General features: G+C 39.6%; 1 protein-coding gene across 1 annotated transcript in view; it reads right to left on the reverse strand.

The window, feature by feature from the left end:
- The window catches only part of LOC127583006 (integrin alpha-3-like), a 147,636-nt gene that overhangs the window by 23,225 nt on the left and 97,765 nt on the right, over positions 1 to 26,646 (reverse strand). The window contains exons 8-17 of the mRNA XM_052038693.1: positions 22,537 to 22,625; positions 15,317 to 15,447; positions 14,626 to 14,709; positions 13,053 to 13,120; positions 11,631 to 11,770; positions 9,375 to 9,518; positions 8,663 to 8,772; positions 7,342 to 7,513; positions 5,819 to 5,896; positions 1,212 to 1,291 (exon numbers count right to left, since the gene is read on the reverse strand). Coding sequence (XP_051894653.1) covers positions 1,212 to 1,291; positions 5,819 to 5,896; positions 7,342 to 7,513; positions 8,663 to 8,772; positions 9,375 to 9,518; positions 11,631 to 11,770; positions 13,053 to 13,120; positions 14,626 to 14,709; positions 15,317 to 15,447; positions 22,537 to 22,625 — 1,096 coding nt within the window. The remainder of the gene's footprint in view (positions 1 to 1,211; positions 1,292 to 5,818; positions 5,897 to 7,341; positions 7,514 to 8,662; positions 8,773 to 9,374; positions 9,519 to 11,630; positions 11,771 to 13,052; positions 13,121 to 14,625; positions 14,710 to 15,316; positions 15,448 to 22,536; positions 22,626 to 26,646) is intronic.

Below are 26,646 nucleotides of genomic sequence, written 5' to 3' on the forward strand. Positions count from 1 at the left end.
GCACCTCACCTTGCATCTGGATATGTTGCAGCCTTCTGGACTCAATACTGAATTCTACAACTTTAGGTAACTTGATTTCTTGGTCCGTATCAGTCACCCATCTCCGATATTGGCTTGGCTTGTTTGTTTCTTTTCCTTTTTTTCTTATTTTTCTCTGGAAGTGGTGGACGTGCACAACCTGACCTGCTGGGCATGTCCTCCTGTGCCGCATCTCATAACTCTGATATTCTTTTGTCTGTGAGCTTTTGTCTATGTTCTAACTCTCTAATTCCATTCACTCATTGACCAGATAAACTTGTTTACCCTTATCCCCGTGGTCATGCTGATTTTACCCTATCTGAGGCTCCCCAATCCACCCTGAAGCTTAACAAGCTATTTTTCTCTCCTTACCAGTTTGAACAAAGGGTCTTCAACATTAGTTCTCTTTCTCTTCCTAAGAGATGTGATGAGACCTGCTGGGTATTTCCATCATTTTAAGTGTTTATTTTGGATTTTCAATATCTGCAGTGTTTTTTTGATTTTCAGAACATCCAGTAGTTAAGATGACCAGAGCTATGGCAGAAATATGGAGGGTGGCAGTTTTTGCACCCAACATGTCAATCAACTTACTGGCTCCTTACAGGCCAATGGGAAGTTCAAGAAAGATGCTGATCATCACTTTCTCTAGAGCAATGGAAATGGGCATTAAGTGCAGGCCTTGCTAATAATGCCTACATCCCATGAGGAAAAAAAATCGTTGCATAAGATTTCCTAATTTCTTCCTTTACTGTTTTGGTGATCATCATCCCTTAATTACCAATGTAAACAGATCTTCCCTTTGTATACCATCGAACCCACTCATACTCGTAAGCAATCCTTCAGAAACCCTCCTCTTTATTCCAGGGAATAGACACAGAGTTTTTGTTTCTCTCCTTAATTAAATCTTTTAATTTCCATTGGTAAATCTGTTACGTCCCCTCTGATCAGTGATTTGATGTGCTTTTGATGCAAGATATACAGACAGGTAACATAAAGGTTAACACTGAGCTACAGAGTCAATTCAAAACTGCAACAGTTCAAGAATCCTCTGGTGTTTGTGCCACAGTGAACTGGTTCCGAAATGTTTAACTTTACTGAAGAAATCAGGTTATAATTATGTGAAGGACAATGACGAAGAAATATGCTTTACATTAATTTTAATGAAACTGCAAATGGGCAAAAAATATGCTTACGTTGAAAGTTTGAGTCCGACAGTGATTTCTCTCATATGAAGAGTTATTCCTGTCGTTTCCAGGATTATATTGACTCCAGCCTACAAAAGAAAAATGTAACATTCACCAACTTTCTCTGATATATCCCATTTTGTTACCTTTAAAATATTTTTGAACTTCCTGCCCCTTACATAATTCTGAGATAAATAAGGTTTAAATTTGGTGTAAATTCCCAACATCACTTTCCACTTCTGATTCAACAATCAGAAGTGAATGTTAGCATAATAAACAACAGTAAGTCCGGAATTTCCACACATGCACTGTCAAACATGGAAGCGCTAGATTTACAAACAGATTCAGGATGCTGAGAGTCCATTAAAGGGGATTATAGAGTTGTGGACTGAGAGGCAAAGCCACTTTTAAAAAATGTTTTAAAGTATTTAACTCTTTTAAATGATTATTTAATCATTTACTTCAATTTCAATATTCTGTTTATGTTTCTGAATATCAGAGACATTTAAATATCATTAACAGCCTTTACAGCTGACAAAGCTGTGGGTTTTTTTCAACTGTCAATCTGTTTGAGGCAGTTTTGGGGGCGGTTCTGTTTTCTACAGGATTTTCCGAATCTGAAAGAAAACTTGTCTGTCCCATATAACATTGATATGACACTCCAATTTTTCCATAAGCTCGGTAGAGACTATGAGGGTTGGAACAGGACTCCTCTTGGGAGACCACATCTTCTCAAAAGGAGCTAATGGTGACATCATCACCCTGTTTAACTTGGAAAGGCGTTGTGCATGCTGCCACTGAAAACTCAAGACACCAACCTCCTCAACCTCACCAGTTGTTTGACTAAGATCATCCATGCCAATTGTCAGTCTTTGAGGCCCAGCTGAGCCAGACTTATGTTTGTGGGTTCTACATTATGTGTAGAAGGTGCTATGTTGGGCCTGGGCACAGTAGTCCAACCTGGGTAGCAGGATCCAGCCAGAGGTGGGTAGCAGAGACCAACCTGGGTCTAGGTGGTATGGACAAACCTGGGCCAGGGCAGCAGAGACCAGCCTAGGATTGGGACTAACCTGAAAATGGTCACGTGACCAGCCTAGGATTGGGCAAGTCTCTCACTGGCAGCAAATGCAATTTTAAGGCATTCTTTTAAAGGGCTGTTACAGGCACAATAGGCAGTAAGATTATTTAAATTACCATCCCTGTCATAGACTCTTTCCCATAATTTACTGATGTTAGATACAGGTACTCAAAGGATTCCCAGATGATGCTTTGAAGGACAGTAGTTTCCCAACAAAGGGGAGTGGGACATATTTCCCTTTGAGATTACAGCTAGAACTAAATACTTAGCTGTTATGCATTTTTGCTGAATAACAAGGAGTATTTCTTTTTTAGCTTAATAATCAGATTTTAGGAATAGGTAACAGGCATATCCTGTACCATATTTTCTTTTTCACTTATCTTATATCATTTCATACAGACTTCACAGTTACCAGAGATAATTTGACCCATGGAGCCTATACTGATCCAGGGATCTTCTATTATACAATGGGGCTGGTTGTGGCTCTACCCAAAACAAACCCATCCGCTACCTATTTTAAGAATATAAAGTTCACGTCTAACAGGCAAGAACAGGCATGGGATGAGGACTGCAAGCTGGGATTTTAGGTAGCAGAACTGAGTTAGCAGTATCTGACGCTACTTTTAGAATACCTGTTAACATACTGGCATGAATCCATATCTGAATTCATAGATGTTAACTCTTTTACTTTGAGAGTGGAGCATCAGAAATTAAGATATCTGGTTAACTACTGCAATAACAGTAACTTAGAGAAAACTGTTGGTTCTAATAAGCTTTTATGATATAATTTACTAGTATTGCAAATCATGCTGCTATATATGCTGAGGTAACTTGTTGTTTACCAGCTGTTGTGATGAAGTGTACTTTCACCACCTAGTGGTTTAGAGAGATCAATGCATGCAATAATGAAACAAGACAGTCTAAATTACACTATAAGAACTCTAGGCTGGAGAGATGACCTGCATCCTTGATGTTGCCCTACTTTTTTCTCCTCAGAATTCCCTGAGGCATCTGTGTCTTTTTGTCACAACTTGAATCTCTTTATTGTCTCATGTTCATATCAGAATGGCTACTTAACCAACTTCTGTTTGAACGCTTTGTGTGTGTGTGTGTGTGTGTGTGTGTGTGTGTGTGTGTGTGTGTGGTGTGTGTGTGTTATCTTTAAGATTTTTTTAAAGATTTTATTTACAGCGTGGTAACAGGCCCTTCCGGCCCAATCTTCACAAACCTTCTGTAAATTAAATGAGTATTTCAATAGAGATTTATAGAAAGATTTGCAAACCTCATAGAAGTTGTGAAGGAAATGTGATTAGTTAGTCCCTTTCTTATTATAACTTTAGAGATGAGCATGTAACCAATTGAGCTACAGCTTATACCACAAAGTGCAGAATAAAGATATAATCAGAATATTAGAATATCGGAAATAACAACAGGTGTTTCCCCTTGAGCCTGTTTGCTGTTCAAATTTTGGTTTCAGTTTCATTTTCCTGCCTGTTTCTTACAACCTGCGATTTCCCAATGATATATTAAAAAAATCTCAGTCTTGAACGTGTTCAGTGACTCTGCCGTCATTGTTCTCTGGGGATGAGCATTCCAAAGGTTCATAAACCTTTGTTTACTCATTGAGTTTCATGCAAGCAAAGTATTTCATTGCGCCCTTGTGTATATGATAATTAACTAATCTGAATCTGAACCTCTGAAGAAGTCCCCTCTCATCTCAGTCTTAAATGGGTCATCCTTTTTTCTGAAACTATGTCACACACCCACAAAGGGTAACAACCTCTCGAAATCTCCCTCATCAAGCCCCCTTTTAACATTACATGTTTCAATATGATCACCTCTCATGTTTTAAATTCCCTTGAATATAGGTTCAACCTGTTCATTTGTTCCTCAAAAGACAAATCATTCATTCCAGGAATTAAGCAGGTCAAACTAAGAACTGAACAGCTGCCAAATGCAGTACATCCATCCTTAAATACAGAGACTAACACTTACGTAGTATTCCAATGTGCTTTTATCAAAGTGCTGTTAGAGCTGTAGCAAGACATCCCTGTTTTGCACTTCCTCTTACCATATAAGCTATCACAATTATTCATTGAACCGGCATGCCAATTTCCTGTGACATCCAGAACTCTCTCTACTGTAGCATTCTGTAGTTTATCTCAACCTGAAAAATTAGCTCACCACAGATACTGCCTGATCTGCTGAGTATTTCCAGCACTTTGTCTTATTATCTCTACTGTATTCTTCCTACCAAAAGGATAATGTCAGATTTTTCCACACAATACTCCATCTGCTATATTTCTCCTCATTCACTTATCCTATTCTTTGCAGTGTCCTTGTGTCCTCCTCATGACTTGTTTACCTATCTACATATGTTAATACACTGATGTAGGTATTCAGTCATTGAACACAACTTTGCTCTTTTGGAAACTGAATGCAGGTGCTGGAATCTGAAACAAAAACAAAAATGCTGGAAGGGCTCAGTCAGTCAAACAGCACCTGTGGAAAGAGAAAAGAGTCGATGTTATGGGTCAGTGACTTCTAAGGAAGCTTCTAAGGAAGGGTTGCTGACCCAAAACATTGACTGGTTTCTCTTTCCACAGATGTTACTTGACAGGCTGAGTTCTTCGAACATTTAAAGAGGCATAGAGTCATACAGTGCAGAAACAGACACTTCAGCCAACTGGTCCACGTCGACCAAGATGCTTATCTGAGCTAGTCCCATTTGCCTGTGTTTGGCCCATATCCCTCTAAACCCTTCCTCTCCATGTACCTGTCCAAGCGTCTTTTAAATGCTGCTAATGGACCTGCCTCAACCATTTCCTCTGGTAGCTCATTCCATATATGGACCACCCTTCAGGGGAACAAGTTGCCCCTCAAGTTCTGCTCTCTCGCCTTAAACCTATTCCCCCTAGTTCTTCATTCCCCAACCCTGGGACTTCTTATGTTTTTGTTTCTCTTTTTGTTTACTCTTTTGGAACTACCAGAACATTATGCAAGTTTGCGAACCACATACCTTACTCATCAAATTACAACCACCTATTGTGAACATTAAGATCATCTTCTAAGATGCCTTGCAGTACCACAATGGACTCCCTAAAATTTGTCATTCCCCGAAGAGTAGCACAGTGGCACAAAGGTTAGCTCTGCTATCCCACAGTTCGAGTGACCAGGTTCAGTCCTGATCTTGGATGCTGTCAGGTCAGACATACTTCCTGTGATCTGTGTGATTCCCCTTGATGTTCTGGTTTTCCCCCCATATGCTGAAGACATGTTAGTTGGTAGATTAATTGGCGACTGGATGTTGCCCCTGATGTAGTTGGGCAGCCAGAAGATTGGGAGTGGTTGATAGGGGTGCAAGAAGAAGAATGGGATCAGCAGAGTTGAGTGCTTGATGGTCAATGTGGAAACGGTGGGCCAAGAAGCCTGTTTCTGTGCTGTATGACTCTAAAACCAAAAGCAGTAGCCTTTGCAGAATATCAGGAACAAACCCTATGAAAGCATAAGACTGGAGGCATAAAGATGAAGAACATACGCGCTGATCCTTTTTGAAAGGGTTTCCTAAATCACAGATCAAAGTGGAACTCCCCTTGGGATCACATTTCACTTTATCCTAAAAGAAAGACACAACAGAAAGGTTATATTTTCTTGCAGCACTGCAAAACAAATCCAGCTTATCCCACAATATATGTCAGATCTCTGGCACTTCGCACAAAATATCATTTTGCACTTGAATCTCGATGGTGATTTTTCAACATTAGAGAACATTTGTGGCAAAGTTGAGGGAATCGTATGGTAGCACATAGTCGATGGCATACGATTTTATAAAACCGGTACATTAGATATTTTGTGGTGGGTTATTTGTGGACGTCACTAGGAAATGTATTAGTGCTTGAGGCCCATGGAATTGTGTGCTACGTACTTTCAAGGCATGGCTTTTGCATGCTTTTCCATTGTGAAGAATGCAAAGAAAAACTTCCATCTGAAGGCTGGGAATGATTGATGGGATTGTGAGGGAGCTTAGCTCTGGTGGATGTGGAGGGAGGGTCTGGGATCTGAAGGGGTTTTGGGTTGACTGATGGGAAAAGGGATCAGCAGTTGGTAGATCAGATCACTAATCAGGGAGTAGGCCTGAGAGGTGGGATGTTGGTTGATGATGGGAGTTGGAGTCAGGTTGGTTCGGCAGATCAGATGGGTTAGGGCATCTGTCCACTTAGGTCAGGTTGGGAGGCTGGGGGCAGTGTAAGGATTTGAAAAGTAGCCAGTTAAGAATTTTGAGGGCATCTATTGACTCAAGTTCCCAGTGCTACACAATCGTGGGCTCCATTTATGTCAGGAAGAAGCAGGCTTCATGGGCTCAGATGATGTTTGTTTCCATGTGAATGGCCTCCAGACCCAGAACAATTGTACAACTTTATGCATCCTTATAGAGTCCACAATTTGCAACCATGTTCTATTTTTCACTGGAGTTTGGAATTTGCACAAAATTGTAGCACAGTGTTTCCAATATTTAGGATCTTCAGTTTTTGGTCATAAACACTGCAGTTTGTTCCAGAGCGAGGTCCCTGACCTATTGTTCTTTGTTCTAATTGTGGCCTAAGAAATAATTTACAATATGTTAGTGAGCGATAGCCTAGGTCAGACAACTCAATATTGATTCAGGCAATTAAACATTGGATCTTTCATATCTTTGCTTAAGATGACACTGGATTAATAAATGCTGGCTTAGCTGATCACCAACTAAAAATGTAGACACTGGATTGTGGGAATTAGTCATTGTACATTTTTATATTTTATCCTCTAAACCTAAACCACTCATACTGTACTTCTGAGGAAGTGTAGTTCTGGAACTTAGATAATAATGTACTGCAACCAATAATCATGAATATCAAGCTTTGCATATTTCTGATGACATAGAGGAGGCCATTTGACCTATCAAGTCAGAGCATGCCCATTCTTCCATTTTACCTGCTCTCTTTCACATGCCAAGCAACTCCACCCCAATCCTCCTCCCACTCATCTACCTACAGCAAGGGCAATTTACAGTAGCCTCCTTACCGAGCGAACACCACCATACGACAGTGTGTCTGGTAGTGTAATGTTCAGCATGGCCTGGTGTGCGTCCTCGCCAATGAGATCTGTTGATTCATTTGTAATATTTACTTGCAACACAAGCTTGACTCGTGGGTTGCTTTGTGGATTGTACTCCAAGATTTGCTTGCCATTCTTTCTGGTATTGAAACATCAACAGAAAGAAACAATTACAACTCTGACCCCAATAGAGTTTAACGTATATTAGTATTACATAACAAAGATGTGGTGGGAATTGCATAATCCTCATTCTTTCTATACCATTAACATTTTATTTATTATTGGAATTTTCATTCTTTTCTCACTTTCATGTGCACATCATTCGTGTGAAATTGGGAAGAAGACTGAGCTGAAGGCATTATCATACAGTATTGTGGCCTACTACCAAGATGGAACTTGTCACCTTGGCATCCTGCTCCCTATCCCGAGGAACAAGAATTTCATACCTGGGGTAAACAATCCATTGGGAGAAAAATAACATTTGAACAGAATAACAAGAAAAGAATTTCAGTTTCTCCAATGAAGCTGTGTTTTCTTAAACGTTTTCTTGTTTTTGTTTTCAGATTTTCAGCACTTGCAGTATCTTACTTGAAGTTGCAAATGCTTCATTACTCTTTCCACATCAGTGGAGGAGTTGCATTTGGGTAGTCTTCCATAATCTCACTTGCATTAATGATTGTTCTCTAAACTGTCACAGTCTCGAAAGAATGCTCCAAACTTTGTCTCATTTTGTTACAGGCGTCTATCAATTCTCAGTTTACCTCCAGATCACTAAAATCAGCAGCTCTTTATATATTATGCTTCTTTCCTCCAACTGCTATAATCTCCATGCTCTTTACCCTTCTCATGGTGTTGGAAGGAAGTCCAGTGACCAAAATCTTAATGTAACTCACAATTTCCCAGGATTTTTCAAGCTGCCAATTCATGCAATATGCAACCACTTGAGCCAATACAACATCTGCTTTTGCTGTTAAACTAACAATTACTTTACCTTTCTGTTCCTAAATCAATTCAGCAAGAAGGAAAAGAGAAAGAGAGAGGGACAACGGATTCCAGAAAAATGCAGAACTTGGGTAGTGTAGTGACTGAGATATGCAAGAGGCTGGAATTGCCAGAGCTGAAGAGATTTTAGAGGGTCGTAGGACTGGCAGAAGCTACAAAGATGGGGAGGCATGAGGTCCTGGAGGAATTTAAAGAGTATTTATGAATTTGGCATCAGAGCAAAGTCTTGGCAATGCTTTTCTATGCGCCAGTTAGAAGTCCTGAATAAAGAGGCTTTTCCCATTACCGTTTGATAGGAAGAAAATCATCATTGCTCTTTAGCATGCCATACTGGTATTTCATTTGGAGATTGCTTTTGCAGATCCGATCATGCCCACATTCCTTCTGAATATGTATCTGTAAAAAGATGACATAGTTTATATAAAATGAATATAAAGTAAAAATTGATCCCTAAAAATTCACAAATGATTCAATGAAAATTCTGCAGCTGCTCTTATGGCTACAAAGCTGCCAAGGACCTTAAGGTCTCAGCGCCACAGTTGTCCTGCAAGCTCATGCTATCAAATACTTGATTCACTGTTCCTGATATTCAGGAAGATTTTAAAAACATTGAAAGTGAATTAATTTCTTTAAAAAGTAAATATCATTAACAAATAATGCATTTAGAAACAAATTAAACTACTGATAATTAATTAAGAATATACAGAGCAAGATAAATAACCGTAAACATAGCTAAGCAAGTTAAAATAGGCAACCCCTACACCAGTTAGTTTGGCGAAATGAATCGGTTCGTGAGCACAGTCAGTTATACAATGTATACACAAGAAACTGCAGATGCTGGAGTCTGGAGCAACACACAAAATGCAATCTAAATCATTTGTTAACTAGTTTTTGTCTCATTTCCAGACTCTCCAAGCTCCCAACACAATATCCTGCTTTTCCTCTTTGCTGCTTACTACTCTTTGAGAATAATTAGGTGGATTAACTCTCCAAATTACCTCTTTTATGCTATTGCCCTTACGTGGTTCATTCAAAATGGGGTAATCATTCATAACAGCCATTCCTTGAATTGGTTTGCTTTTACTGGCAATGTTGTAACTGAGAGTGATAAAGATGGGTTGAAGTTTATCCTGCACCTGGTCCTGGAAAACACACAAACGATCATTTCAGTATGAATTAATATCAGAAACCCATCATTGTCACACACAGACACAGATAGCTTTAAGCCACCGATACTCAGAATTCAAACTGTATTGGGCTCAGATGAGCTGAACTTAAGGTCAATAGAACTGGCCTCACTAAAGAATGGAAAAAAATCAGCCAGGGTTTTGTTGACCCAAAATATATTACGATTTTTAAATAAGTAATCATTAAAAATGCAGCAATGGCTGGAAGATAAAAGGTATTTATGATCAAAATGTTTATGGTGATTAAAAGCAAAATACAGTAAAATACAACAGATCAAATGGCATGAGGCATTGGTAGCAAAAGATGAATGCAGAGCAACAGAGGAATATAAAATGCAAACAATGAGTCTTTGGTATAGACTGGAGGAAATAATAAAAGGTTAAGAAATATGCTATAGATGAACTGAAGAATTAAACAGAGAGAATGATAGAAGGCAAAGAATTTAAATGATTGCTTGGTGCTGAATATTATCAATAATACTGATTTCTTTTCTACTGTTGTTAAGATTACTTACTAACTCATCAAGAATCAGGGAGGATTCAGAATAAGAATCTGAGAAGGGGAAGTAATGGCATGGAGAGTCATTAAAACCATGGAGGGTTTTAGGGGAGTCTTGGGCTTTGGGAACAATGAGGAATGGATGATGGTATGGTATGGAAATTCCAATGCACAGGAACGCAAGTGGCTACAGAGAGTGGTGGACTCAGTAAGTTATATCATGGGTACAGCTCTCCCTGCCATCAAGGACATCTGTAAGAGGCGATGTCTAGGAAGGAGACATCCATCATCAGGGACCCCCAGCATCCGGGCTATGCCCTCTCCTCATTGCTGCCATAAGGCAGGAGGTACAGGACCCTGAAGACACACAACCCAAGGTTCAACAACATCTTCTTTCCCACTGCTATCAGGTTCTTGAACTGATCTGGAAAACCTTAACTCTGCCAGACTCTCTCAATCTTGCACTGGTGTCGTTGTTTATTTTGCACATGTGTAATTTATGTATAATTTATGCTAATTTAAATTTACATTACATATTTTTCCTCATCTTGTAATGTACTGTGCTGCTGCTGCAAAGAGCTAATTTTCATGGCATTTATACCCTGTGTATGTATGTCTATGACAACAATAACCTTGAACTGGATAGGATATGGAATCTGAGACAGAGTACAGGGCCCTGGAAGTGAGTGAATGAGTAAGTGAGTGACCATATGCATGCGTGGGTACTTGCAACATACTGCACATGGCAATGTTTAAAAGTAATTTGCCTTCCATTGCTCCACATGCTGATTATAGAGTCTTTGCTGAGCAGCCACTATCTACAGTGAGAGGGTCGTGATGTGTATGTCTGTGCATGCTGTGTGCCTCTCTACCTTTTTTGTTTTCTTCCAAAAGCCCTGCTTAAAACTCATTCTTAACTACTTTCTGTAATGTCTCCTTCCTTGGCTCAGTGCCAATTTCTAGTTGATTCCTTCCAGCAAATTACCTTATACTTTTTCACAACATTAAGTTCTCTATATTACTACCATGATTACATTTCAAAAGTACTTAATTGGTTGTGAAGTGCTTTGTTACATCCTGAGTTAAAAGGCACCATATACAGTAGGTGCAGATTCTTTAAAGACAAACACCAGTGCAAGAAATGGAGGAAGGTTAAACCTGATCAATCAGCATAGATGGACTGAAAATTCCAATTCCTAGCACAGAACTTGGAACTATGCTTATATTGTTAACACATTTATATAGTACCTGCCATGCTGCATATTTTATTGACAAGGCAGCAATATCAGGGAAAGGAGAGAGCATTATTTAAGGACAAGGACTGGAATTTAAATGTTATCTTAAAAAAGAAATACAAATCAAAAGCAATAAACTAACTTTCGAATCAATATCCCTCTCTGCAATTCATTTGGTATGAACTTGCATTAGGGTCTGGTCTTCTTTGTTTGATAACTTGTAGTCTGTACCATAACAAATGTCATTCCTGAGGATTTCAGATCAAGACATAAAAAAAAAGACAACTCAGAGATCGTTGAGCAGAAAATGATTTCAAGGCAGGTTTACTTTACCATCAATCCCAGATGAATACTATGGCATTTTGATTTCGGCATTGAGAAAATCCCATCATAAGTAACACTCTTTGTCTCCACAAATAGAACCCGTGGATGAGAGCGTCTTTCTTTTTCAACCTCCAATCTGTACTCAAGATCTGTGTTTAAACAAAACATCAATGATTTACCGCAACTATTAACATTTCTGAGCTGTTCAAATGCAGAAATGCATCTTAAATAACTTACTCTAGTGGCAAAACAAAATCAGCTGAATACAATGGAAAAGAAATGACAGGGGAAGAAATTAGAGAAGGACAAGGGCCAAGGGAAAGGCTTTGAACAGGCACATCAACAAAGCACTAAAAGACCAACCTGTCTGTATGCTTTTATTAAACAGAAGTCTTGATAACAGATGCATTGATACCAATATCTAAATATGGAGTCATACAGCATGACAACAGGTCCTTCAGCCCACTGAGTTCACAATGCTCATCAAGCACCCACTTTTACACTAATCCTACTGTAACACATTTTATTCTCCCCATCTTCCCATTACCTCGCCCCACCCCAATTCTATCACTCATCTACATGCTAGCAGCAATTTACAGTTACCAATTAACCAAACAACCCGCACATTTTTGGGATGTGGGAGGAAACTGAAGCACCTGAAAGAAACCCAGTCCAGTTACATTTTGCGAATTTGCTTATCAAGAATTTATCTACATCTGTCTTAAATATATTCAAAGATCCTGGTTCCACCACACTTTGAAGAAGAGAGTTTCAAAGACTCATGGCCATCTGAAGGGAAAAAACTCATCTCATCTCTTCTTAAATGAGTGACCTTTTATTTTTAAACAGTGATTTCTAGTTCTAGATTCTCCAACAAGAAGAAAATTTCTCTTTACATCCAAGGCTGCTCAGGATGCTCACAAAGATACTGAATGATTTCTCCACATGGTGAACATGTGTTGGAATATGTCACACTGTCCCTTGTGGAGAAGGTTAGTGAACAGAGACAACTGCTTGTTCATATTCTTCATATTAGACTATATAACTGAGTGTACAAACAATTTTTATGCAAATTATATATGTACAATGTCTAAATAGCTAAGAATTCTTCCTAAGTAGATTTTCTAAATAGATTAATGAAAAATAATAACTGTTATTGGGAACTTCCTTGACTTTCCAAAACTGGGAATTTATCATTTTACTGTTTCAGATTAATGGAAAACAGAGAGGCAAAGTTAATGTTTTGACTGTCACTGTTGTCAACAATTCAAAAACCTTGATTATAATTTCAACTTTCTGCTGCTCAAAGCTATGAAAAGTATATTGTACCTGTATCCACCAATCCCAATTCTGCAAGAAAACCCATCATCCTACAAGCTTACATCAACTGCATTATGAAAAGGAGGCAGCATATTTAATGGTCATACTTACCAATTTTGCGATTGTACTTTTTATTTCCGGTACTCACAATGTATGTGAAGCAAACCTCCACTATGATACTAAATGAAAAAGAGCAGAAGAAAAATATTTCACTCACTCTAATATTCTAATCTTTCATTTTTTCACATTTCTTATAACATAGAAGGATACCGATCACCTCTTTGAGTTTTTGCCAGCTCTCTCAGCAATCCCATTCCCTGCAACCTAGTCTCTTCCAGATGCCCATTAACACCACCCTGATTCTCCTACCATTCATATACACTTCAGTAGACAATTAGTCTGTCATCTGGCAAGTCTTCGGGATGTGGAAGGAAACTGGAGCACTTGGGGAAACCCATGGACACAGGGAGAATGTACAAACTCCACACAGACAAGACTGGAGGTCAAAATCGAACCCAAGTTGTTGGAGCTGTGAGGCAGTAGCACTTACTGCTGCATCACTCATAAAGCACCCATTCCATTGTTGCAGGTTACAATAGTAGCGGACTCTTTGCACTCTTTCAATTGCATGAATTTAAAGCCCTTGGTTTAAAAACATTGTCCAACTTCCCTTCTGCTCCTTCCATGACATTGCATAGATCTTATTCTGAAACAGAGACATAGCAGTGCTTCAACACACACACAGTGCTGGAGGAACTCACTGGATCAGGCAGCATCTACAGAGGGAAATAAACAGCCAGCGTTTCAGGTTGAGACCCTTCATTAGGACTAGAAAGGAAGAGGGCTGAAGCCAGAATAAAAAGGTAGGGGGAGGAGCACAATCTTGCAGGTGATAGGTGAGTCCAGGTGAGGGGGGAAGGTAGGTGGGTGGGGGGGGGGAGGGGGATGAAAGGGAGTGATGGAAGAAGCTGGGAGGAGATAAGTGGAAGAGGCAAAAGGCTGAAAAAGAAGGAATCCGATAGGAGAGGACAGTAGACCATGGAATAAAGGGAAGGAGGTGGGGAATGAGAGGGAGGTGATGGGCAGGTCGTGTGGGCGGGGGAGGAGAAAGAGAAGGGGTGAGGGGGGGCCACAGGAATGGGGGAAAACAAAGGGGGGTAATAGAGACAACAGACGGGAATGGTTACCAGAAGTTAGAGAAATCGATATTGATGCCGTCAAGTTGGAGACTTCCAAGGCAGAATATGAGGTGTTGTTCCTCCAACCTGCATCTGGCCTCAACATTGCAGTAGAGGTGGCCATGGATAGACATGTCAGTATGGGAATGGGAAGTGGAATTGAAGTGGTTGGCCACCAGGAGATCCCGGCTGTTGCGGCAGATGGAGCGAAGGTGCTCGATGAAGTGAAGGTGCTCGACGAAGCGGTCACCCAATTGTGAATCTAAGGGTGCAGTTTATTGCATCTGGTGCTCCTGGTGTGGCCTCCTTTACATCGGTGTATGACCTGCTGAATTTCTCCGGCATTGTGTGTGGGTTGCTCTAGATTCCAGCATCTGCAGAATCTCTTTTGTCTCCACACAGCAGTGCTTCCCCTGGAGATACATTGCTCTACAGCATGATGCTTTGTCAAGTGTTGAAAATATTCAAGAACTTTGGTGAAAGGAATCAAAAAGTTAAATGCTTACCAAGAATCTTTGGTACAATTATTAGGATCAATGATGCTTGGTGTCACTTTGAAAGTTTCATTTATATTAATAACTGGCCGAGATCTGTAAATAGATATATGTCATTAACTTCAACAATTACACCACTGTAGCTCAAATACTATTTTATCTTCTTGCTGAGGACTGATGATTTGTGAAATGTTGGCTCAATTTCCATATATTTTGAATGTATATTAAAAATGTAACATCAAAAGAGGAACAAACACTTAATTTTGTTGCAAATATCTTATATCCACCAGGATTTCCTTCAAAAATTGCTTCACTTATTTTCACACTTGATAAATTTTTCTTGATGAATTCTTCTCTCTGTATATATAACAGACATCGCCTGTGTAAACTAGACACATGGTCACTGCAGAGTTCTGCTATCGGTGGCACTATAGAGCCTCAATGTTTCATTTCCCAGCTCTTTGATTTTACTGTTGATCTTTTGTGTTGTGATCAAATCTATTTTGATTCTGCTCAAACACCTCCAAGTTTTGCAGCTTGATTATGAGTAATACAAAGTCAAACTAGTTTGGAAAATAACTTGCATGAGTTTAAAATGAGGACTCAACCATGTGTACTTGTCCTGGTCCAATTTTCCCTTACTCTGTAACTCACTTACATTTACTTCATGCACCATTTTCACTGTCATATCTTGAAGTTGTACCTCAGTAAAACGACCTTGTCAGATAACGTTCCAATTAGAATATCAGGATATCCATTCTTGTCGACATCAAGCCCTCCACTGATTGAGTATCCAAATGTCTTGATACTATTCAGGTTTTTTCCACTAATGACCTGGAAAATTAAAAATGAACACAGACTTTACTGTTACAATGCATTCATGTTTATGTTAAGGATTATTTATGTTAAGGATTAGTTATGTTACAGATCTATCTTACAATTGAAAACTGTTTCCTTTATTCCATGTCTTAATTTGAATGTACTGCAAATTGTGCTTTGTGGTTTTGGCAAACCAAATAGCCTTTGAGTGATAGAAAGTTATAGAATCATAAGGTGATATAGCGCAGAAACAGGCCCTTCGGCCCATCGAGTCCATGCTGACCACCAACCACCCAATTACACTAATCCTACATTAACCCCATTTCCCAGAATTCTACCGCTCACTTTCACTAGTGGTAATTTACAGTGGCTAAGTATGTAACTAAGCAATGTGCAACTCTTTGAAAAGTGGGAGGAAAATGGAGCACCCGGAGGAAACCCACACGGTCATAGGGAGAATGTGCAAAGATCAGGATTGAATCCTCATCTCTGGCACTCTGAGGAAGCAACTCTACTAGCTACACCACTGCACCACCCGTACATCTTAATGTTTTCACAACTATTTTGTATCAGACTTCAACATTCAACTGGAAAAAAGGACAGGTAGAGATGCAAATTTAAATGGCATTTGAACCAGAGTGTCAGATGAAGGAATGATTCTTAGGCAATGCACCATCCAATTCTGCCTAAAAAAAATGGCTTCACTTAATGGAGCATTGCCTTCATAACATAGAGAATAACAAAGCTTTTTCTTCATTGCTTTCAATCTAGAGATATTTGAGGGCCATTTAAGTTTTTGTAAAGGACACACACACAGGGATGCAACAATGAATTTTGACGGAAATTACAATGTGTTAAACATATTTCCTGATGATGCAGCTTCTTGAAGTGGTGAGCTATGCAACTGCCTGAGCTACCATGCCTGCTTCCAAAAACAACAAAAAAACTTAATCAAATGCAGAGTTAAATATGGAAGCATTGTTGTGAAGTGCGGTTTGTGTTCAAAAGACATAGATTGTGCCACGAGGTGAAATTCAAGCTGGCCAACAAAGCAACAACGGGAATGAGTTTTTAGAGTAATATATTCTTGTCCTGTTTGGAACTAAATGATCGAAATTCCTTACTTTTGTGGGAGATTCATTGATTCTTCCTGGGAATTAAATCATGCAACCAAAAATTACTTCAGGGCACGGGGAACATCTGAGAATGAAGTTTGTTAGTACATTACTAATTATAAAGAAAAACAGTCGGCCTGACTGACTTTGTTAGAGAATAAATTTATTTCCTTCATTTTTGAATGTTCTATTGATATTCCAATATGTTGGCCCAGAGTAGCTCTGAACTCTTGCCTGTGAATTAGAAAGTTGTAGATTCAACCACCTCTCTCCAGAGACTTGAGCACAAAATCCAATGACATTCCAGTGCGATAATGAGAGTGTTACATTGTCAAAGATGCCATCTTTCGTATCGGATAGAAGGTCAATAGGTTGTCATTATCATGATGTTGTTTGTGAGAGCTTTCTGTTTTGCAAAGTGGCTGCTGAATTTCCTATAGTACAATACTTCAGAATACTTCACCTAACACGAGGGGACATAATTTTAAGGTGATTGGAGGAAGGTATAAGGGGGATGTCAAGGCTAAGTTTTTTACACAGAGAGTGGTGGGTACGTGGAATGCACAGCCTGCAGAAGTTGTGGGGGCAGATACATTAGGGACATTTAGATAGACGCATGAATGATAGAAAAATAGGGGGCTCTGTGGGAGGGAAGGGTTAGATAGATCTTAGAGCAGGATAAAATGGCAGCACAACATTATTGGCCGAAGGGCCTGTACTGTGCTGTAGTGTTCTATGTTAAGTACTGAATTGACCATCGATGAACTTAGGATGTCCTGAGATCAGAATGGTGTTGTATAATTGCTTTCTTTATTTAATGAACATGGCTTACCTTAACAATAATTCCTGAAGGTATTCCCCCTTGTTGGGGTATGATCTCACTGTTAGCTATACCAAGAGGAGGGTTGATAAAAGCTATGCAGGGTTTTGATTGGGTGCAAAGGGGAAGGCTCTTCCTTCTGAATATTGGTTGAATGGAATGGAACCAAGTTGAAATAATCAGAGCAAGAAAAGAGATTTAAAAATCTTCCTAGAGAATGTTTTAAAATGTCTTCCTATTCAAAGAAAAGATATCTATCTGCAAACCAGACGATGGGAATATTCAAACATAATGGGGTAGAAATTATTCCTTTCGTTCAATATGTTAAATTGCAATATAGGAGTGCAGCCCATTATACTCCATGACCAAAGTTGGGTTAACCCAATATAACAATCTCTACACTGCACATTTAATAAAGGCAATCAGTGATGAGTTTCAGTGCAAATGTCCAGACAACCAAAAGTGTTATGAATTGAAGAAATGTTAAATTTTGGCTAATCTTAACTTTCAGTGCAAACAGTAAGTGAGAAGGCAGAGGTTGACCATTTGATTTCCTTTTCTGTTGAGTTCAATGATTAATGGCAAAAAGTTAAAAACAATTCTCCAAAATATTCAAATGAAACTTTTCCTGCATTCACTATTGTATTGTCAGCAGAGCTTAAAAGATCAAGATGGTTGGCAGTGTGCCTTTCGCTAATGAAGGTACCAAGTCCCATAGTGCACCTGGCAACATTGGCTCTATTATCGGTCAATAACCGTTAACACATTTTTAAAAATAGTCCAAATATGGGTCCTTTCAGATCGTTGTAGATTATGAACTCAGTTCAGGATATATTCCTGGTTTGACTGTTAACAAACATGATGTTGAACCCAACATCCTTGTTATAGGAACCACAGAAAGATCTTGGAAAGGTATTAAAAAGCTGGAAGAAGTCAAGGAATCAAGTCCAGATGGTGGACATTCATTTTGGGAGAGGGGTGAAAGTGAAATATTTGAAGGAAATCCCAAAAAAATTCCTGATGGAGAGATTATGATGTGACAGAAGGGACATTAAACCAAAAGGTCAACTGTTCAAGGGCTCTGTGGTTTATAAGCTTCCTGTGTGTGCAAGCTGGAGTCCAGAAACACCATTGTGTCAGCAGAGTTAAAATTAAAATTAAATACTTTGGATCAGAAATATGAACCAAGTAAAAACATACAGTCTGTGGCATCCTTGGGTCTGAATCATTTTCTGCAAAGGGAGCTCCAACTAGCATCTGGGTAAAGAAATCATACATTTAAGCAAGGTCTGAAAGGACGGGATCAGCCAGGCTTTTAGCAAAACTTCTTAATGTTGTACAGATCTATAACAGGAAATGAGTAACAGCCTAGAGCTGCTGCCTCACAGGTCCAGCACCCTGGGTTCAATCTTGACCTCTGGTGCTGTCTGCATGTAGTTTGATGTTCTCCTTATGTGTGGGGTTCCCCCAGGTGCTCTGGTTTCCTCCCACTTCCTTAACACAGTGGGTTGGTAGATTAATTGCCCATCATAAATTGCCCCTAGTATGTAGATGGGTAGTCGAATCTGGGAGGAGCTAATCAAATGGGAGAAAAGATTATAAGGAAACTAGTGGAGGAATGGGATTGCTCTGTGAGCTGGTATAGACTCAACGGAAGGAAATAGCCTCCTTCTATGTCATAAGGAAATATGATACAACCTTCTTTACTTAGAAAGGAAAATAAGTAGCAGCAGATTTCATGGGGAAAACAAAATTCACATCCAAATAATTCACTCACTCAGCAGAGATATAGAAGGAGGTTGTTTAGGCTTGGACCTATTCCACAATTCAATAAACCTAACTCCAGATACCCACCTTTGGAACATAATCCTTAATAACTTTGGGTAACATAGATCTATCAATCTCATGTTAAAACTAACAACTGACCTCGCATCAATTAGCATTTGCTGAAAAGATTTCTATCTTTTGCTTCCCTCTGTATTTGGAAATATTTCCTTGCCAGCTTTACAAAATCACATTCAAATCTTTAGTCTATGACTTATGGTCAAAGTCTCCCCAACAAGCAAAAACCTCTACCTTGAAAACCTTGTGTCAATCATTAACCTAATAACTTCCAGGCAAAACTACCCTATTTTCCAAATTTTTCTTCTAAATTTAGCCTTTGGGGTCAGGTAATCACTCTAGTAAATTTATGCTGCACTCCCTCTGTGGCTGGTGGGTCTTTCCTTGGGTATGGTGCCTAGAAGTACTCATAGTACTCCAGCTATGATCTAACCAGGGCTCTGTACAGTTGTGGCACGAGTTCTATCCTATAGTATTCAAGTACTCCAGATAAAAAGACTAATGTTCCATTGGTCTTCTTGATAACTTTCTGAATCCATCCATGATATTTAAGTGAATTATTGACATGGTTCTGGGCCTCTTTGGACATCCACTATTTGTCGCATTTTGCAGTTTAGAAAGTGCCTGCTCTATTTGCTTACATTTGCTTACATTGGAATGCATTTACAAGTTTTGCCTGTTGGCTTACTCTACTAATATCCCTTTGAAATTTAATGTCTCTATCTGCACCACTTATGATACTCTGTCCTTGTGATATTGTCAAAACTTAGCTACTTGGCATCTCATCATCTGCGCTGCTTCCATATATGGGTAATGGTTGCACTGCCTGAGATCCCCGCAGGGCACAACTTCTCCCATCCTGCTTGTTTCAGTACCAGCCCATTATCTCCGATCTCTGTCTCCTGTCACTCAGCCAATTTCCTGACCAGGGCATTAATTTATATTCAGTTCCAGTAGGCCTGGCACCATCTGTGGAAAGAGAAGAGTAAATGTTTCAGGCTAAAGACCTGGCAAATGAAGGGTCTTGGACCTGAAACATTGCCCATTGGCTTAATATATTAATACTGTTTTGTGATTTTATGATGCTGCTTGTCCTGCTGAGTGTTTCCGGCACTTTCTGTTTTTATTTCAGATTTCCAGGATCTGCAGGGCTTGTTTTAATTCCTTGGGCTTTAGCATTTGTTTTAACTAACCAATTTGTACCAGGAATGTTATCAAATTACTTCTAGAAGTCTATATAAAAACATCTGTAGACAATTGCCAGCTTTCTACTTTAGTCAGCTCTTCAAAATATATTTTCATCTGTTTCATTCATGGCTTTCCCTTTACAGATCCGACCATCAATGTTCAGATGGATAAAAGCCAGGATTTTTTCCAGCCAGCAGATGGTGCTATTGGTCTGGTCAAATTGCTGGGGAGTTCTAATTACAAGTATGTTGTACCATTCATGACCTTAGGACATCATTAAATCTTTTACAGACAATGAAGTACTTAAAAATAAATGTGGTCACTATGTAGAAAATTTATGAAAGTTCAGTGTTTCAAGGGAACTTCCCAACAAGTAGTGGATCCACTGATCTCAGCCTACAGATGTGCAACCAAAATTCCACCCTTCTAGTGAACGGGCACCTGATAACAAACCGACTGGTCTCAAGGTTGGCTCCTTACAAAGGTCCCTAAGTGTATCTCCAATTCTGTCAGTATTGGACGTGAAGTGCCAGACTAAGTTTTGTGCTCACCTCTGATGTGTTGTTGAGCTCACACCTTTTGACTCAGGGGGTAACAGTGCCGTACATGGGGCCAGGGCTGACACTGAATGGGTCAGAGCAGTTTGTAGGCACCTCAAATATTATGCACTCCTTAAATTACACTGCACTCCAAACAAATCATAAGGATACTGAAAACAGACAGTACCAGTCTCTTGAGCATTGACAGAAATCTGAACTGGTTGGTGATACCTGTTTTCTCAATCTCCCACCCCTCCAACACAATATGTAGTGAGCTCCTGAAGCCAGGGGCTCAGTCAGCTACTCATCAACTGATGACCTGCAGCAATAGTAAAAGTGATTGATGTCATCATGAGTTGTTTACAGTGCCTAAAGACAAGTATAAAGGAGAGAGGTTATACCGATATTTCTGTACCTGTATGAATATTGACTGGCACACTTTCTGGATTACCTCACCTTGCTTTCAATCTTTAGCCTGTGAAAATTTGCTGCAGCACTCACGGTAAGAAGAATAATTCACATTTATGTTTCATTTCACCACATCCCAAACTTTCTAAAGTAACTTCATTTAATATGTTTTGCTGCTGTTGAGGACACCACTGTCAAAATGCAGTAATTTTGGGCAGAAGCTATTTTATAAGTGGTAATATCTGACAAGCAACGATGAAAATTAATAACCGGTTAATCAAATAACGTTAATCTATTCACATGGAAGGATTTTGCCAATGAAACCAGAATTCTATTCCTCTTAGGAAGCTTTCTGAGATCTTTAACATCCATCTGAAAAGTCAGATCAGGTTGCTAAGGCTCTGATGTAACATCTCAAGCAAAGAAAACTTGGAGAATGCTGTATGTACTGGAAATGGGAATACCAGTCTAGATCATGCTCTGAAGCCATCAGAGACAGTTTGAACAAAGTCTGACACCAAGGTTATACTCTTGTCTATCAGCTAAGCCATCCTAACAGGTTATTCAATAAAAAGAACTAAAGTTTGGAAATCATAAAATTCTTCACAACTTTTCAAATGGTACCTCAGTACTTCATCAAACAAGTTCACTATAGGAAGCATAACAGCTGAGTTTCAGCTTATTTACTTATGGCAGTCACACTCACCAGCAAGACACAGAAATCAGGAGCAGAATCCCAGTCAGTTCCTTCCCTCTCTACCTGGGACAGATACTACTGCTCCATCGGATTTAGCTACCTCACTGATTCAGGGATTAAATCCGAAAGCTGTCTCAAAGCTAAACCACTTGGAGCAGTTACTCACTAAGCAATCAAGAAATTTTAATTTTCTGTTTTTGCAACCCTTAGCCATCTGCCCCCATTTTCTCTCCGACACAGTCAGATACTCCAAGCTTAAACACAGTTGCATTATCAAAAGGAAATTCTCCACTCAAAGACTGTGGAATTTACAACCATGAAGACGAATAGCATAAATCTCTTTAAAGGGAAGCTGGGTAGCCATGAGGCAGAAGGGAATAGATGCTGTGCGGAGAGGATTAGGTGAGCAAGAAAGGAGGAGGGTAAAATGGAGCATAAACTGTGGCAAATGGCCTGCTTCAGTGCCACATCTTTTAAGTACATTTTGTAGCATACCTGACTAGGTTTAGGAGCCAGTCCTTTTGATCCGCCATGGTAGATAAAAAGTTTACCATAATCATCATAAGGAGCTCCAATACCGATATCTGTGGAAAGAAATCAAACATGTTTGACTAACCTTTTATCCTGCTGCATGCAGAGAATCATGCCTACGAGATGGGAAAATTCACACAAATATGGGTGACCACTGACTGGCTCAGGGAAGACTGCCACACTAAAGGCTGCAGGAATTTGCAGATGTTTCTTCTCTCCCATCAGCCTAATTATCCTCAGACAATTACATTTATTAAACATCTCACCCAGAAGGATGCATCAGGCCAAATATTTAACAGTGACTGAACAAATCAAATTAAATTTTTATTACATTGGATTACAACATTTTTATTATTATATTGGGGATTATATTCAATACTTCCATGACCTTTGTTAAATTATTGCAAATTTTCAGAAATGGTGGCCAAAGGATTTTGAAAAGAGAATGAGAGTTACCAATCTGTATTATTTCCTGACAATATAAACATACAACAGTGCAGCCCTAAGGTAAATGGTGACAGAACACGTAGACCATAAACGTCTTGGGTTGAGTCTATGTCATGTGTTGAGTGAATTGATCATAGCAAGTGGAAGACTAAAACACTTAATATTGCTTTTGATGGTCCGGAATGTTGCCCTGGAATCCCAGTCCTCATCATTATCCCAACCTCTAATAGAACTGAAAACGTATGGAAATTTGGTCAAGGACCAGAACAGAATTGGGCTTAGTTGTGATGCCGTCAGTTCCCATCAGATGAATACTGACATAATACTCACTGTTAAGGCTCAGATATTGAGAATGGCTACGCAGGAGATTGGAATACGGTTCTGCAGACAGCCATTAAAAAAGGAGTCACCGTTTTAATAAACAGAAGTAGAAGTCTGTGGTATGGCCACCTGAACCAGCTCAGCCACTCATTAAAGTCAAGCAGATCAGTGCCTTGTTGATCTTGCTGCCCGATTCCCAATACAGAAACAAAACTCTACAAAGTACTTTTAAAATGAACTAATTTATTGAGATTCTCAATTGGTGAAGGATGTGTTGAAAATTATATTTTTGAATTAGAAATTCATATGAGCTAGTACCATGTCCCTATCAAGGTAACTCAGGTGCCACACGCACCTGCCATTGGCACTTAGAGTAATACAGCACATTCTCAAGTCAGGTCCTCTAGATCGGTGTCAAGAACTCTGTAGCCCAGCAAATGGAATTTAATGGTCCATTACACAGACCTGGTAATGATCTGGCAGGTTCTGTAAGCCACAAGGCTACCAAAAATGTAAATGAAATTGTCACATTATTCCATTGGACTGGTCTGTTGATTAGACTCAAGTCACAACTTTTAGGACATTGTAGAAGATAATTATTCTGCTATGTCGATCCACCTAGCTCCTCCCAATAAATAATCTTCGGAACATTTGCCTCAGTGTTAAAGTGGAGGGGGGCCCTTTATGTGAGTAGTGACTCATCATCCATTAATTTAAACTCTTTCTCAATGATTCAGAACGTGATTTGAAGCAACCAGGAATTAAAACATGATTGTAAAATACAATGATAATAAATAGGAACAACAAGGCAATAAAAGATAAATAAATCTCTTGGAAGACCTTAATTTTCCTCCAGGTTTAAAAATGGATGTCCCAGAGAAGGCGTAAATAAATAATCAGTCAAGTGACCCTGATCCACATCAGGCGGAAATCTCTGGTATATTTCAACTGCTGTGAAAGTTAATTTTTGGCTTTGAAACAACCGTCAAACCTCAAGTTCACCAACGCTTTGCTCCAACTCTCCCAGAGAAGAATTGCTTTGACCTCCATCATTCCAGTCAAAGACTTCCTTCCTGATGCTGTTGTACCGACATTTCATACGGAATGTGAGCTGAACATAGCTAAAGGGGAAACATACCTCCAAGCTCTCTGCGAATATCAACGAAATACATTAGACAGTGGGTAAATGATGCAGATATTGGTCTGATAAGTGGATTCATGAGTTCACAAGCAAGTCACTACAGCATCAACAGGGCAGCCAGGTGGCATACTGCATCACTGCTGGAAGCAACAACGTGAGGACCTGTGAAAGCATAATTTGAGCTGAGCTTCTAAACAGTGCCCATTGTGAAACATGCCCACAGACAGAACCATTCTGGGAATAACTGGCTACAGGTTCATTTAGAGTGGGGAGCTGGGGGTATGAGGTCAGGTGGTACAACCTGACCTCATACATGGGAAGCAATATAGCGTCTGAACACTTCAATGAAACCAGCTGAAAAATGAAATGTATGGTGGCACCTTGGAACGTTTAAAGTTGCAATGTTTTGAACAGCCCCCTTAATCCTTCAATTGAAGAAATTTACAACATTTCACCAACTTGATATTTTAGAGATACCTCTTTCCAACAAGACCAGGTATTCCTGTCAAATTGATGCCAAAGCTTCTGGAATACCTGGCTCTGAAACCTGGATTGTTAGTTGTGGAGAAACTCAGACTTCCTCTTGTTCTTCATATAGTAAAAGAGGAATGTCATTTCACTGGATGTGGAGACAAACTTAAACCCCACAAGGTGCTGAAATCATCGTTTGAGTACATGTTACATCAGAAAAGCTGCTGGCGAAAACATGGGAAGCAATATAGCGTCTGAACACTTCAATGAAACCAGCTGAAAAATGAAATGTATGGTGGCACCTTGGAACGTTTAAAGTTGCAATGTTTTGAACAGCCCCCTTAATCCTTCAATGGACAATGGGTGTATTCAGCTGTGTGTTCCCTTGCTGAAAGATCAGCAGTTCCTGCAGCACCGCAGTCAACATTCAAAGGAACATTCAGACATCTAAATTGTTACAACAGAGTGAGAGATTACAGTTGCGACTGTCAGGCTTCTTAACTGCAGTTAACAGAGTCTGTGTATAGAGCACACAAGTGGAGCCTGTGAATGCACTGTCATCTTTTGATCATTGCCAAACATTAACATTTAAGATTTCAATGCATATGAAGAGAGAGAAAATGCTTAGAATACAGAAGTGCTGAAAATATCAAACCAGGTTCACAGGTTAAATACGGAGCCTTGTTGTAGATGTGTGAATGTTGTTTGGGAAAGGTTTCTGTACCTGCTGTAGAAAAATTATCAATAAAACACTGTGGCCTAGGAATCCTGACGTTCCTTGGACTGTATCTGCAGCAGCATAACAATGATGCTTCCGCTCACGAGCTTGTTGATGCAAACTCAGCAAGTGCAAGTGTTGCCCAGTTCCGGGGAGGGTGAAAATGTATTGCCTGGAAGCAAAGCCAGTGGGGAGATTGAGGCAGCAGGAAAAGATCTGACTGGGTCAAAGAGTGGTGGGCAGTGATCGAGTGTGGAGTGAATGGAGCTTCCATTGGCACCTGGAAGGGCAGTAGGCCAATCAGAGAGCCAGTGGGGAAGACTGACACATTGAGGATGGGAGTGGTGAGTGGGGGAAGGGAAGTGGATTGTACTGAACCATAAAAATAAGGGACCTATTTTTGTGGGGTTCCAGTCCAGCACTGCAGTGTGAGTACTTATTTACCGCAACACAGGAAAAGGCCATTCAGCTCATCAGGTCGATGCTGGCTCACAGCAGAACCATCTCATCAGTCCTATTCCGCCTCTCCTTATTTCCTGTGGCCTTGCAACTTACCCTCTCTCTCATGCCCATCAACTCCCCTTTAATTCTTTTGCCCATATTAGGCCATAATTGATGGTAGCCAATTAACCTACCAGCACATGGGAAAGATATAATAAATGGGATCAATGTTTGATTGGCGTAAATGGGTGGTTGATGGACGGTGTGAACTCAGTGGGCCCAAGAGCCTGTCTCTGTGCTATACTGTATCTCTCTCTGACTGTATGAAACAATTCTAAACTGAATTTGAGACTATTTTTTATTTGTTAACATGGTTATCGATGAAGCCAGCTTATATTATCCATCTCAATTTTTTTCCAAAGATATACTTTATTTATAAAATAAACACAATCAGGACATCTTTACTCATTGCACCATGCAATTTGATACATTAACTTACAATGAATAATTGTCACTAATGGTTCATTCCCAACCA

Source organism: Pristis pectinata, chromosome 25 (assembly GCF_009764475.1).
Source record: "Pristis pectinata isolate sPriPec2 chromosome 25, sPriPec2.1.pri, whole genome shotgun sequence".
Classification (NCBI taxonomy): domain Eukaryota; kingdom Metazoa; phylum Chordata; class Chondrichthyes; order Rhinopristiformes; family Pristidae; genus Pristis; species Pristis pectinata.